The 16,043-nt window shown below is 38.9% G+C and overlaps 1 protein-coding gene across 7 annotated transcripts in view; it reads right to left on the reverse strand.

Moving 5' to 3' along the window:
* LOC122888087 (protein turtle homolog B-like) overlaps nucleotides 1-16,043 on the reverse strand; it is a 145,225-nt gene that overhangs the window by 100,663 nt on the left and 28,519 nt on the right. For all 7 annotated transcript variants that reach the window (XM_044222050.1, XM_044222053.1, XM_044222048.1 and 4 more), the window contains exon 2: nucleotides 9,588-9,779. In XM_044222050.1, coding sequence (XP_044077985.1) covers nucleotides 9,588-9,779 — 192 coding nt within the window. The remainder of the gene's footprint in view (nucleotides 1-9,587; nucleotides 9,780-16,043) is intronic.

The following is a 16,043-nucleotide window of genomic DNA, read 5'->3' on the forward strand; positions in this document are numbered from 1 at the left end:
TGAAACCTTAGATTAATCTTTTCCAATTATAGGATTTTCCGTTACAGGTAAAGGCTGTCTTTCCAGTCGAAACAGAGCATATTGATACTGACCAAATACCGTTATCTAAAGTCTAGGGTTGTTTTTTAAATTTTGATGATTTGGCCAGGTCCAGAATTTCTCTCAATTTGTCTTTATACTGTGTTGCTCTCTTCGACTAGTTTTCCTTTTCGATTGCAGAGTGTACAATCTGTTTTCATTTAAGGCTTAACAAATCTTATGATATGGACTTTAAAGTCTTATATGCAAAAAGAAAAAGGCTTCTAATAATGCTCTATGAAATAGCTTACTCGTAACATCCTCTCTACCTCTAACAAGAAAAATAAAAAAAGAAGCCCTCTCTATGCCCTTCTGTGCCTTCTTTTTATGCAGGTAGAGCGCAGGAAAAACTCAAGCTATCTTCCATACATGGTCAAACATAAGACACATACAAGACATTGCATAAGGCTCCACCCATCTACGTCAAATGTGAAGCACGTGATAAGATACATAAAGTTGCTTAACAACCCGTTATTTAGCAAGCCATAACTTATCATACATGAGGCACATAGGTCAAACGGCTTTGATGACGGTCGCAACCTTGGGACTTCACCCAGTGGAGAACAACACAGGATGTTTTGCAGCTCTGTGAGGCTGTACTTAGGCACAGTGGTGTTTTGAGCTAAATACTAAAGTGCTAATAACATCCTCACAATGACAATGCTAAAAATGCTGATGCTTAGTAAGTATACAAAGTTTACCATCTAATTATAGTGTGGTAGAATGATAATATTTGCTAATTAGCACTAAACACAACGTACAGCTGAGGCAGATGTTTTATAGGTATTTGGTCATGAACCAAAGCACTAAAACGTTGACCTGATGATGGCGATAGATTAAATGGATCACCAAAGTCATTACAATTCATCCCGAGGAGACATTGATATCTGCATGAAATTCCATGCCAATCCATCCCATAGTTGTCGAGACATTTCACTACAGACCAAAAATAAACCTCATGGTGGAATGAGAGGAAAATTCAGGGGATCACCAAGGTCAGTAGCATGCATAATGTGAGAAACATGACCAAAAACTGTACCAAATTTCATGGCAATCCATCCAAAAGTTGTTGAGAGATTTCAGTCTGGACCAACCAACCTACCGATCAACAGGCTGACATTGCCATCCCTTGAGCCACACCGCTAGCATGGCTAAAAATGGTGCAAATAAGACATAAGCTGTTGAAATACAACAACTACCACATACATGCATCACACAGTTGTTAAAAATCACAGAAACTAGCCAATATTTGGTCATGGTCAGTCAGGAAGGTATGTTTGGGCAATCACAATTGTAATGTGCAGCTAGCTTTTTACACAACAGCTCTTGGAAACTACAAATGTTACTGTGCTTAAGTAATGTAAAACCATGAAGGTGTAATGGTGCACTGTATGGTACAAATAGTTACAGTACATGTATATGACACCACATCAGTTTGCTTACCTCCTAGTTATTGCAGTGGTATGTACTGTACACAAAGGACTATAAGTGTGAGCAAAAATAATGTTTTTCTATGGAAGCTGCATCTCACAGACCTTCAAAGGGTCTTTAAAAAACAATTAGTAATTCTCACCAATTCATGTGTTTTAGGATGTAGAAATCTTTGGAGCAGGTAAACCATTTTAGTTTAGTTTTATTCCTACAAGCAGAAAAATGACACATAGAACTTTTATGTAATTTGGACATCACTAAAGGGCTTTGGTGGCATTTGAAAGAACACTCCAAGATCCCCCTGTTCTTGTTTTGTATTCATTCTTCATTGAAGGTGGGGTGTGAGATTCTGAGAGAATCTCTGCTACAGATGTAAAACTCATCAGAGAACAGAAAGAGATTCAATTCACTTTGCACTCTTTATATTTGCACTCTTTCCTACTTTGTACTGCAACTGCTGCACAACAGTTTCACTCAGGATAAATGAAGTGGTATCTTATCTTAAAGACTATGAACTGACAATGAGTCTTTGCATGCTAACTAACTCCTTTTAACTTGGCTCTGTCATCCTAAACAAACCACATACATGCACCTCTAGTTTGGCTCTTGAAGACAACCATGCCTTTAAAGCTCCCGCTTCATGTGTTTCTTTGTTTCTGACCACGTGGGTTCATGCTCGTGCACACGAAACATACGGAGGCAGAACAAAGAAACATACACACATTCCTTTTGGCGTGCACCCAGACCTGTGCGCACACACACACACACACACCCTTTTTTGTGTAGTTTAGTATTTAGAGTTAGACTTCATATTGTGTTTTTGCTTTGTTTATCTTTAATAAATACTTGTGTATAATTATGCTGGTTTCTTTAATGTTGCACAAGAGTAATTTGCCAACCTCTGATCCAAATCCTTCAACCTACTAGCTATTGGTGGAGACTCAATCAATTAATTGGCTGTCATTTCTTTTCTTTAAGAAGAGTGGTGCCCTTGAGGAGTTTATTAATTAAAGTTATTTATGATTGTCTTTGATAATTCTGATAGCCATAATGAATTGATTGCACCTGCAGAAGTGGTTGCCCCCCTTTAACCATTGTAAATCCCAACACTGTCATAGTTTGAGGTTTTGTCCTGTTTCCTGTTTTATTTAGTAGTGTTCTCCTCTCCTTGTGTGTCTTGTGGATTTACTTCCTGTCTTTGTTTGCGTTCCCTCCAGTTTAGAGTGCTGGCCCCACCTTGATTGTTTGCACCTGTGTCTCGTTGTCTCCCTTACGTCAGTGTATTTAGTCCGGGGTTTTTCCTTTATTCATTGTTGGGTTGTTCCCCTTGTCATGTGCATTTTGGTTGTGCTTTGGTCCTGTGTCATGCATCCTGGCTTTTGGTTATCTATAAGTTTTGTTGGACTGACTTTGTTTCCTTGGACCTTGTCTGTACTGTGGACTTTTGCCTGCTCCCTGTCCTTGTTCCTTCCTTGTTTGCTCGTTGAACTTGTTCCCTGTTTTTGACCGCTGCCTGCCTTAGGCCCATGGTTGTTCCCTGCCGTTGGTCGCGGCCTCCATGTTCTCTCCCTTGTCTGCAAAGCTGCCTCCCTGTTCTGCCTGCCCCGCTACACAAGCCAGTTGCCTTTCCTGTTCTGCCTGCCACGCTACTCAAGCCAAGCCAGAACCAACACTCCCCGTCTCCGTCCCCAGAGCCTTGCCGCTCTGGAAGAGCTCAGATCCCCCAGTGATTGCTTGCAGTATATAATAAAAACTGTTGCTACCACATCCAAGTACCACTTCCTTGTGTTCTGCATTTGGGTTCTTAAATCATGCACCATAACACACAGGTCTGACACACTTGGTCAAGGCCATTAGCATTCTGCCTGAGAGATCCAATCCATGTATGAAATACAAACCAACAACAACAAAAATTCATATGTTTCTAGTTTAGTGTGTTAGAATGCTAACATTTGCTAATTAGCAATAAACACAAAGTACAGCTGAAGCTGATGGGTATGTCATTAGCTTTGCAGGTGTTTGGTCATAAACCAAAGTACTGAGCAAATCAAATTTCTTTTGGCCTGGTGATGGCGCTAGAGGAAATGCCAGGGTAGTGGTAGTTAACATTAAAGTCCATCTCCAGGCAAAAACATGTTTTTCCTCATCTCATTTTACAGATTAATATAAAAAATATTAATGGAAAGATATTATCTTCCAGCTCTGAAACCTAGAAGATATATTGGTTAGTGTTAAAGAATCCATTTCAAACAATCTTCTACTGATGGGCCTGCAACAGTAGGGAATGTAGACTTCATAAAGTGATCAAAACTCTCATTTAAATCCCTGTTAATCTCACAGTTGGAATATACAGTACAGTATATAACTTCCCAGCCTAAACTGTGTCTATACAATAATGTTAAGTGAAAAGAACAGTATCCCTAAGGCAGCAAAAGCAGCAGTCAGCAGGACTTTTGTTCATTGAAGTATTTATGACACAAGTCCAGCTGTTCCTCCAATCTTGTTCTATTCAGTCAGTCTAGCACCACTTCTTGTCTCTTCTATCAGCTTCCTGCAGTCAACACATGGCAGTCTTTCGCAGAGCCACGCTCCTCATGACTGGCATTAACTGTGATAACATAAGAAGACTCGCCTTGGGTCCACATTTTCAACTTCGTATGAGGTTGCTTCTGGTGCTGTGGGTTGACTTGCTACCACTGCAATAGTGTTCATCAGAGGCCATGCTACTGAAATACTGTAGCTTCCACAGATTATCATACATATACTACATATTTAATTGTCCATCATAAATACTAACTCTACCCAACAATGTCCGTTTAATTCTATTTGTGTTATGAAAAGATCAGTTCTTAACTACATGAGCAAAATTTAAATCTGTGTCCAAAATTTTCTGTATAACTTTGACAGAAGAGAGGCAAAGCAGATTTATTAGCTTCAGGAAATGTCTGCTGGGGCAAGTCATTTTAAAATGTCACCATGTCTGGACCAGTGTGGAGATCTTCCATGATGATAGGCGACATTCAACAATGTAATCTGGGACCACTTTATTTTTTTCTTTGTCCCTCCATTTCCAGTTTCATCTTCAATTTCTACTGCTTTCTTCCTGACTGGCTATCAATTTATGTCCATCTCTTCCTCTCTACACTTTCTCATGGAAGTGTTTTATATTTGGTCTGCCTCTTGTACGCTCACGGATGTTTTCTCCCTCTTCCTTTCTAAAAAAGAATAAAGCAACGGCTTGTTTGAGACCAAGTGCAGACGGGTGTCTAGGAAACAGTGCCCCTGTGGTTGGCTCGACTTATTAACCCTCGACATCATCCCAATCTAAATATGGCACAATGAAAGACTATGTATCTCAGCAGCTTTGACCGTGACCTGTGACTTCCAATCCATGATGCAATATCATTCTCTCACTGAAGCACAGTGGGAGGTTGGTGTTTGCCTGTATCAGGCTATAGTTCTTCAGATATTTTAGTGGTGCACTTTAAAACAAAGAGATACATTGCTAAGGGCTAAAGGCAGTGATGTGTCTGAAGGATTGAAGAATATAAAATGTAGCAAGTTATGACAGCAATAGGAGTTTTGAAACCGCACAGAGATCAAGCAGAGTCTGCATTGTCCGTCAAAACCAAACTCAAATGTATGTAACTGATATCTAATAACTGCAGTCTTCACTGTATGTTCAAATCTTTAATACCAACCAGCAATACATTTTTGACACAAAACATAATTTACTATTACTTAAGAGTACGTCTGAGGGAGAGCATCTGTGAAACTTTGAATGTGGGTTGTGGTCTTCCGATGACCCTAGCGTAGTTTCCGATAGCTGGAAACATGATTAAAGATTTAAACTAAATCTAAATCTTTTATGTATAGTTTCAGTTACTTGAAAGTGTTTTGAAAGGATTTGGATTAAATAAGAGTATTCAATATTGGATTGAATAAAAAGCAATTGAACCCAGACCATATGTGAGTATAACTCATAAGTATGCACATTTGCAAACAATTTGCTGAAGCTGAGTAGAAAATGTGTTATTTAAATGATCAAAATGGACTGGTATATAAGCAAAGACCAACTAAATCATGGTATGAACATGTTGTCCTCAGTTTGGGGGCCCAGTCCTGTTTCCAAATCTACTATACAGACTTTGTTTGGTTCATGACAGAATACTCTCACACATAATGGTGCAATTGTTGCCATCTTCACACTGGGTTACATTCATATCCTACTGCTCTTTTTGTGTTGTCAGGATTCTGTAACTCTAACCATAGGTTCTGAAATTCAGCAGGCCTTACTGTCAGGTATTTGTGCTCTGTGATCTAATCAATGAAGACAAAGTGTGTGAGGATGCAGAAAGATTATACAAAGCTTCTGCATTTTTCCCACAGTCATGTAGTCTGTCAGACAATTTTTCTTCCTGCAACAGCAGGCAGGTGGGACGTAAAGGGCACTTCAAAACGAAACCCTTTCCTGTATCAGATGCAGAAGGTGGCCAATCAATCAGCTGCCTTTCAATTAGATGTGGAGATTAGTATCTGCCTGTTAATGGCATAACGTTTCTAATTAGGATAAACCTGTGATACATCGTTACTAGAAAATATTTCATTTTACACAACTTGGATAATTTGTAGTTTCTTAGAGCCTGGAGGATATTAGATTGTATTTGAGATAATGGCACACGAAAGAAAAAACTGTAAGAACAAATCCCTGCTATAAAATGAGTATTTCTTGGACTCAAACAAAAAGTTGAAAAAAACTAATTGCAAATTATCTTCTGATATGATGGGCATTTGGTGATACCAATCTTAACATGATATCTAATCACAGCAATTGAACATCAGATTATACAAAAAGTGACATACAGACACAAGATAAACCAAAAACCACTCCCCAAGAACAATCAGCAACGCTATAACTGAAACATAAAAGAATTCCTCCCCCTTTAACCCTGGCTTTAAACCTTGAGCTAACAACCATTTTACACAGATTAACTACAAATTAAAATGTTCCAAAGTTTGGCATTGAAAAATTATCTCATGGTTCAGGATGAAACTATTTTTGTAGCACAACCTAAGCCAGAGATCCTAATAATGATTAGTCAAATTATGAAAAACAATATATTTAAGAAAACAATATACTTGAGAAATTTCACTCTGGTTTTAGGAAACTTCACAGTACTAAAACCACTCTTCTTAAGGTGATGAATGAATTGAAAGCTGGGTGGTTATTAGCAGCACTGCTCTTCAAAGGTTTAGGCCCTACCTAAAAGACAGGCGTTTCTGTGTAGGTATTGCTGATGCTAAGTCAGCCACAATGTGTATGCACTGTGGGGTGCCTCAGTGCTCGGTCCAATCCTTTTTTTTTTTTTACATTTACATGTTTGCTTTAGGGTCACCTTATATGTAGGTATAACATCAGTTTCCACTTCTACACAGACAACACACAGCATCGCCCTGCAAACTGCCTTCACAGCACTCATAAATGGGTGGGTGTTAGAATTTTCTCCAACTGAATAGCGATAAGAAAATGACACTTATCATAGGTCCACACAGTGCAAATATTTCATCCTCAAATTCTCTAAGTACACTGTCTCATTCCTGATCCTGAGCGATCCTGGCATCCCTACATTGGCTACCTGTTGCTTATCAAATTTATAACAAAATCTTGCTAATTACTTTTAAAGGCCTGAGGGGCCTAGGCAGAAGGTATTTTTCTGACATTATTATTATGTTCCCCCTTGCTCCCTAAGATCCTCAGATGCTTCTCTTCTCGTTGTTCCAAGATCTAGCCTCAAACACAAAGGTGAGAGAACGTTTGCTGTCAGCACTCCTAGACTTTAGAATGACTTACCTGAGGAGATCAGGACACTCTACATCTTCTTTTAAATCACTATTAAAAACCACCTTTTTACAATAGCTCTTCAGTTCAAGTTTATTGTTTAAACTAAGTTTAGTCTGTTTTTGTTTTGAATGGTTGTATTGAACAGCACTTTGTAACTGTGCTTTTAAAAAGTGCAACATAAGGGTAGCTTATTATCATTATTATTATTATTATTATTAGTATTAGTATTATTATCATAATTATTATTATGTTTTAGTGGTTGAAGCTAATTTGTCAGCATTTGTGTGGAGTTTTTTTTTCTTCATTATTTTCTATTGGCCATTGAAATTTCAAGTGGATACCTGCATGTCTGTCTGAAGCTGTATCTGGTATCTTTACCAATTTTTTAAAGCCTTCATAGATCAAGGCATAAGATAAAAATAAAATAATATCATCTCTCATGATCATCAAATTGTTATTATCATGTAACACTCAGAAGGCAAATGCAGTTAAACTCTTTATCCAAAAGGTTTGTGGATGCTACTACTTGCACTGACTCCTCCTCACATTTAATGTGTTATGACATGAATGAATGCTCTTTGAATCAAACACATACTAGAATTGGGGATTACTTCTGAAATTTAATGATCAGGGAAGGGAAGGAAATCAAAAGCAGGCAAGGGGAAACTCCCTCTCCCCTCCCCAGCAAACTTCACCTTGAGCAAAGTATATAAATAGTCTGAGGTGGAAAGAGCTGCTGCCTCCAAAGGAAATGTCATCTCATTAAAGCTGTCTCCATTAGTTAGCAAACATGTTTATTGTAGTCTACACTGGTAAGCACACCACTGATCAAAGACAGCACTGTCAAGAAGGTGATGGTGTAATGTCTTTGTTTAAACCTTTTTACCAAAACAGAAAGTGGAAGAAAAACCAACTGCAATAGTGGCAAAAATGGGATTCTATGAACCAAGATGTATGACCAGCAACTGACTGTGTTTGATCCTCTGGTAAGCATATTTTCACTAATTAAGACAAATATCATGATTAAAATACATCTCATTTAGGTAAAGACTAATAAGGGATTTTTTTATTATTGTAATAATTGCAACAACTGGATAAATTTTAGCATTAAATGTGTAAATAGCTGTATGTGGCATAAAATGTTCTGGTCTTCATGACGATTCCTACATGAATCCAAGTAACAGGGGAGAGATCCTGTGAGGAGCATAATAAAACTCCTAAAGGAAGTATAGCACAAAACAGAACCCAAAAGTTAGATATTACTGAGCTAAGGCGTCTACATAATGCACACGGCAAGATATGTCATTATGATGTATGATTAATAAGAAAGCCCAACGGGTGGGTGCTGGGGTGGTGGAAGGAGAAATCAACATACAGTAACCAGTAGCAGCAAAGGTAGCATGAACAATAACAAAACTGAGGCTTTGACTCCAATGTACTGAGCTGCGTATGGCTGTGGGGAGTGACGGAGTAAGATCCGAGATGCCAAATATCACCTTAAGTACATACTCTCGTAAAAAAAAACATTCTGACTGAACTGCAGTTATTTCATGTGGTGAACAAAACAGCGTGCTTGCATTTAAAGTCACAATGAAAGGGAAGTTAGAGCGTCTTCACCTTCAGTAAAGTGACATATTACAGAGTGAAATGGAATATTTGGGTGGGGTTTAGTTGTAGAGGGTTAGTTAGAGTTGTAGTTAGTTAGGAGTTTAAATTAAATCCTACAGATGTTATTGAATCACTCAAAATGGGCGTGGCTTTGCAAAAACAGCACAATCCGGAGCTATACAGAGACACGGAGGTCAGCAGCTGTAGAGGACTGTTGGTCTCCACACTTATTTCCCTCACCTGTGTTGTTAGATCAGCAGGAGGGGAATAAGGGTGTAATGAATAAATTAGACCTCAACCACATTCTTTGGAAATGTAAACAATGTTTTTGCCAGCTGAAATACAAACACACACCTCCTACTAATTTATTGCTCTGCTAGTTATCCACTAGCTAACAGTTAAGTGGGATTTAATACGATGGGCAGGGTGAGCTAGTCACCCCAAATCACATTTGATTGGATAAATGTATGTAACCGCCCCCATGACATCACTGTTGAGCGTAGTTACAGGTGTAAGAACAGATTCAACAGATGTGAAATTTTCAACCAGAGGACTGTGAAACGTTGCTTTTCAGCCTGGTATCAAGTCACTGTTTAAAGTCTGCATGAGACTACTTTCACCATCTTACCAGCATATTCCGGGTCCACATGAGGAGGGTAGAAGCGAAAGTTGATGAAGAAGGGGATGGGCATTCCATACTTGAACCACTCCACCACATAGGGCTGGCCGTTCAGGGGATGGGACACGTCGCATCCCAGGATGACGTTCTCTCCTGCACGTGCCGTCACAAACTGGGGCTCCTCTCGCACTCCGTGGGCACCTGGGGTGGAGATTAATCAGATTAGAAAGAAATATCACAAGAGGGTCCAAGCAACAGAGTTTCACCCAGAAAGTGAGTGTTTGTGCGTGATAACACAAACATGTGCTACCCTACAACTTCTGTCACTCAAGACAGCAAAGACTGCAATTGACAAATCCAATACAGAGCCAAGGCCAGTGTGTTGGGAAAAGCAAGATTAACAGGACTTGCAGGCACATGAATGTGACTTATCTCGACAGAATCTTTTTCATCTAATTCATCAGACAGAATGTGGGCAAAAACATGAAAGAGGTAATGTGACAGTAAGGCGCCTGATGTTCAATAATACGTTTTACAAAAAGAATTCACTCTGTTAGCTCAGTGATGGAGCAATTCCAGTGAAACTGTGTCTGTGGGCTAGCTGCTGGACAGCCACATCGATCCCAGGCTAATTACTATGTAGCTTGGCTTTATGAGCGGAAACCCGGTGTGGTAGCATTTTACCAGTCGATATGGCTAATCAGATGAACTCACTGCCCGTCCCTTTGTGGCCTGTAAGGAAGCCAGGCAGGCAGCTAGGTTCTTCTGCACACAGATGATGGCCTACTGACTACATTGCCTCTCATTAGTGAAAGCAAACAGTGTAAGGTGTTGTGTGCATAAGGAACCATCTATTGCACCTGCAAATAACAAAGGCAAGGATGAATCACTAGTCTTGGTGTTGTATTATGTAGCAAACCACAGCATAAATGTGTGTCAATAAAAACATTTTCAGAGACTGACCAAAAGAACTGGTGTCATTTATTACTCTGAACATCAAAAATAATGTACTGAAATATCAGATAAAACTGTTTCTACACCCAAGTGAAGATGGTGAAGTTTCCAAAGCACTGGCCTAGACAGAAGAACATATTTAGAAACCTATGCTATGGAAAATGATTAGCAGTAGTGTAAAGCTTCATTTATACTTAAGGGGTTACACCATACCTGCGGTGGCTATGTGTGTAGTAAAGCCAATACTGGATTGATACTGAAATCGATATCTGGGAAATTCGATAAAGATATACTGGCCAATAGTATTTTTTAAACATAAGCACATAATATAAATAAGTCTCTTTCTCTCCAGCCAATCAACTGGTAGTCTCAATCTTCCTGATTAACTTGCATTTCCACAAGAGTCAATGACTCTTCTTAAATATGTTACCTAATAACCATCAGCTTTTTAAAATGCAATATAAGCAATTAAAGACAACAGAGCAGACTTAATGCTAACTAATGTTAGCATTAACAGAGAAAGATGGTTCAGAATTGTCTTACAAATGTTTCAAAGTGGCTAACACTGGGAGAGAATGGAAGACAAACTAACAGCGAGTCAATCATGAACAGAAATAATTGAGGAGTAAAAAAACGAACCCAAAAGACATTCACTTATCAGTGTCTTGTTACTGCATCACTATGTGGGGACCTGACAATGTGAAAATACCTCCATAACCTCATGTGAAGCCAGTGAAACCTTGGACATATTTTTCATTTGAATTTAAGCACATGAGTTGGGCCTACGCTTTGTGTAAAATTATATTGAGAGTCTGTAGCTGGCTAAATAGAGAAAGCTTCCTACTCAAATTATTCAATATAATACATTATCCCAATGAGAAAAACTTTCAAAAGAGCCAGACAGAGGCAGTTAACAGAAAGGAATGAACAGATGTCAATTAAATGTTTCTAAAATAGTATAAAATGTATGTAATAATCTGATAAATAGTTTATTTTTCCTTTTCTTCAGTTGGGAAAAAAAAAATTGGAAGATGCAATAACACACGGCCTAGAAGTGCTTGGAAAAACATTAGGAGGAAGATGAACACAAGAACCATTGAAAGCAGAATGGGACAGTGAGGCAGTAATGCGTTGGGCTAGAAAAGGGTCAGAAAAAACAGCTTGCTAAAAGCACAAATACTCATTCTGCTGAGCTTCAATCCCCACATATGATGTTTCTCCATTTTGCAATTACCAGAATGTAATTGTCGGGGAACAGACCAAACAAATTATATTGCTCTAATAATTGAATATCCATTCAAGGCCACCCATAAATTCTTAACAGCGTTAACACAAATTATCCATCTTGACTTGACAGCTTGAGCTTTCAAATGCATATTAAGGCTGCAGTAGCAAAGCGTGAAAAGCCTCCACAGTCACCTTGAACTGAGGTCAATATGAAAAGCAACTAATTGTCTAGGTTTTGCACTGAACAGAAGATGTTTATCTTACAATTAGGCCTAATTGTGAGTGTCAGACTAATGGAATAAAAACACTTGCAGATTCAAAGTGAAATGCAAATCAACAAATACCAGGAGGGCTGTGTTTCCCCAAACCCAGGGCTGAGAGGTACAGCACACATTAACCATTTCAACAGAACACTGCGACCACCTTGTAAAATCAACACACAATATGAAACATCTCGGAATACACCATTATCAGCATAGGCCTATAATTTCCACACAGTACATAGCACCCTTACTGTATGTACAAAATATAAAGTATATTACATCACTGAGAGGCTGTGTATCAGAAGAAGCCTGTGGATTCATGATTTGATGTGCATGTGTGCTCTCATGCTTTCCAGCAGAAACAACTGATCAAGAGTGCTTTTCCCAGTGGTGAACCCCCCCCCCTCACTCACACACATACGCACACACACTATCTCAAGCGGCACTACGTGTTGATTGGCTGCTGGTGACATCATGGCAGATAGCACAAAAACAGGCCCATTGGAAGGTATGACTTCACTGTTTATAACTGTTGAGACGGAGAGGGAGCAAGAGAGCAATAGACAGAGAGGAGAAGCAGAGCTTATTTGCTCATCCTCTCCCCCACCCATAAGGGTTTAGGTCATTTACAATCAAAGACCCAGGGGAGGGCACCACTGAGGTGCACCCACACACACATACACGCACAGTACCAAGAGTATAAGCAAGGTGGAAGAGAGGGGGAGTTTATGTTTGCTGTGTATTTGTGATTGTTGCCAGGAGTACTGTAACACTTGTGTAAGGTAAGTCATGCTACTTTGAAGCCACCATCAGATTGAAAATATATTGTGCTGCAATATTAAATCAGGGGAGACGCCACAAGTGAGCAAAATGCAGACGTTTATTTTGGAACCTAAAAGATGTTTGGTGTCACTGAAATCCATTTATATGGTAAAGCGTAGCCATTTTACAGGTCCCCATGGGGAGCCAAAAGCCAGGTTTTCCATCCAAATACAGCACAAACATTAACAACAGGACGTAGGCTAAGTAAAAGAGCTCCAGTCAAACAAACAACTACCATGTAAAAAATGTGATGGAAATATGACATTTATGTTTGTTTCATGTATTAACCATACACCAACTTTTCCACCTCAGCCAAGTTTAAAAACCTTTTTGCAATATTTCAGCTTTTTTTTTCGGTGTTTCCACACGTTTTTCAATGTGCAAATTGAAAATGTACATACACTGATGGATGAAAACACACACTTTTACATGACTGACAAAAGGAAAACTCGCTGCCTCAAGACTGCATACATTTCATTCTTCCATGGGTTTACCTATGAATGTGGCAAAAGTTTTATTTCAGCTTTGGGACACACTGCTCACATCACCTGACCAGCAGAGGAGCGCGAGACCCAAATACATTTGTCTGATGTTGAGATAGTGTGCAGAGGCAAACTTGTGGTTTGTAAGATCCCAATGTAACTGCACCATAGTCCACTACTGTTCTGTTCACATTTTCAAAAGTTCTGCTATTTAAAAATAATTTTAACCATCAACACTCAAAAGAATCAGAACATGTATGTGCAAATAGATGCTACATTTAAAGTTTTTAAGTGCATTTTATATTGATGATTTTGCAAAGTCCAATAAAGTTGCATCATCTGGTTCACTGTTCAGTGTTTGTTAAATAAATTACAAAGCAATCTGGTGAAGTAATTTTAATATACAGTATTTTAACACTAATAGCAGTATTTCTTTAAAGTTTGATGCAATATCGTGATAGTACTGTGACATTTTAGAGCACAAAAATTATATTGTGAAAATGTGATACCCCCAGTTGGCAGTGGGGAGGTGGTGGAGCGGAGAGGCATAAACTGCAATGACAGCAAAGATGTAACAGGTGGAGATATTTTCCTTCACGTAGGATGACCATTGGTTGACAGAAAATATCTGAACTTCGTAGATCATTGGATAACACCTGAGAGAAGGAGCAGGTGATGAGGAAATAAGAATGCTAACTGGCTTCCTGTTTCAACTTACTCAATAAGCTATATTTTAAAACAAGCTGGTTTAAAATAACATGGAAACATGTATTTGCCAAACTATTCACTCCCAGTCACTTGAGTCACATTCTAAATATTATGGGTGGCACTTTGTTTGAAGGAGTTTGCATAAGACTGACATGACACCATCATAACCACGACATGATACCTGTCATGAACATGGAGTCTTTATGAAGGTTTATGTTGTCATTAAGTGTCATTCGGTCAAAGTTGACATTGTTTGAGATGTCTTTGTTATGACAACTTGACATTAAGTTGTCATGTTTTGACATTTTTGCCATGTTCATGAAAGGTGTCATATCATGGTTATGACAGTGTCATGTCAGTCTTATGCACACCCCTTCAAATAAAGTGTTACCATATGATGTTACAAAAAGTTTTCATCTTAAAGGACCAGTGTGTAGGATTTAGTGGCATCTAGCGGTGAAGTTGCAGACTGCTACCATTTGAATACCGCTTGCCTTCCAAGCGTATAGTAGAAACTACAGAGGCCACGAAACTCGAAAAGGCCCTATCTAGAGCCAGTGTTTGGTGTGTCCGTTCTGGGCTACTGTAGAAACATGGCGGTGCAACATGGTGGACTCCATAGAAGGGGACCCGCTCCCTATGAAGATAAAAACAGCTTATTCTAAGGTTACGAAAAAAAATATTCTTTTTGAGGTGATTAAACGTACTTATGAATATTATATTCCATTTCTTACAGTAGATCCTCCTAAATGTTACACACACACTGCAAATGAAAAGAAAGAGCATCTAAATATAATATTTGTGTGTTTATGGTATAGTCTGCTTCCTAATGCTCCAGTACACTGCAATTTAAAATCCTTGTGTTTTTCCAGGTCCTGGGGTGTCAAAGATAAACTGTTCTTCCTCTGTTATATGACAGTATGACAGAGGATGTGTGACAGTATAATACTATGTGACAGTACAGACAGGCTTATTTTCACGTTGAAGCCTAACAGAAAACTGCATTTCTATATTTATTTAAGGTGACAAATGAGACCGTGCATGAAAATTCTGTGAGATGCAATAAATAAACAACACAAGTATGACTCATTACCATGCACACGACACACTCCAGCATACTATTTCAGCTGAGACTCTGTGTTGGCACTTAAAACATTGAATACACTCAAGCTTCCCCCGTTCCTGTGTCAGCTGGTCCTCTGGCTCGATCCTGGCGCCGTCTAGCAGCGACAACTGGCCCACTCTGCTAAGTGCCAACAAAAATAAAAAATAAATGAGATTTTTACACAATACAACATAAATTATTAATGACTATAGCAAGGTCAGTGCATTATCATACATCCTATTATTCTTGCACCTGCACTTAGTCTTACTGTATCTTATTCCAAAGTTGAACTCGACGATGGCGGTATTAAAACGACAGCCCTGTGAAATCAATGGGGGCATTAATAATGTTGCCAGCCAGCCCACTAAGCCAAGGGGAGGTACAATGCATTGGGGGCATATAACGACACTTCTTCGTGGACTATGTTGCACACTGCACATGTGCTTTATCTGTCGTTGCTTAACACGACACAGTAGAGGTCAGCCTGATCAGTATGTTTGCAGCAGTGTCACCTTAATCAGCTTACAAAAACTAGTACAGCTTTGTGCATAAAAGCTGAGTAATTCCCAATGTGTACTGTAGTAAAATGTTACTTCTTTCTTACTGTCACTTAGCCTCTAAACTCCATCACCATCTGCTACCAAAATCTCAAGGCTTAAATCTTGGGGATCAAAGTTATACAGAAGCTATGATGGTAGCAATTCACAAGTTGCAAATATCAATGGTCCAGTTTTAGATGAGCACTAAGTTATATTTGCTTTGTTTGAAATGCTGATGTTTGTATGTGTGTCACCAGAGGACCAAACCATTCACTAATTCTTGTTTCAACAAAGTTTACTCTAGGATTCATTTCAGTACAAGTAACAAGACTAGTCTACATGCTAGCACCTCTGTGAGGCTGTAC

This window comes from Siniperca chuatsi, linkage group LG14 (genome assembly GCF_020085105.1).
Source record: "Siniperca chuatsi isolate FFG_IHB_CAS linkage group LG14, ASM2008510v1, whole genome shotgun sequence".
Classification (NCBI taxonomy): Eukaryota; Metazoa; Chordata; class Actinopteri; order Centrarchiformes; family Sinipercidae; genus Siniperca; species Siniperca chuatsi.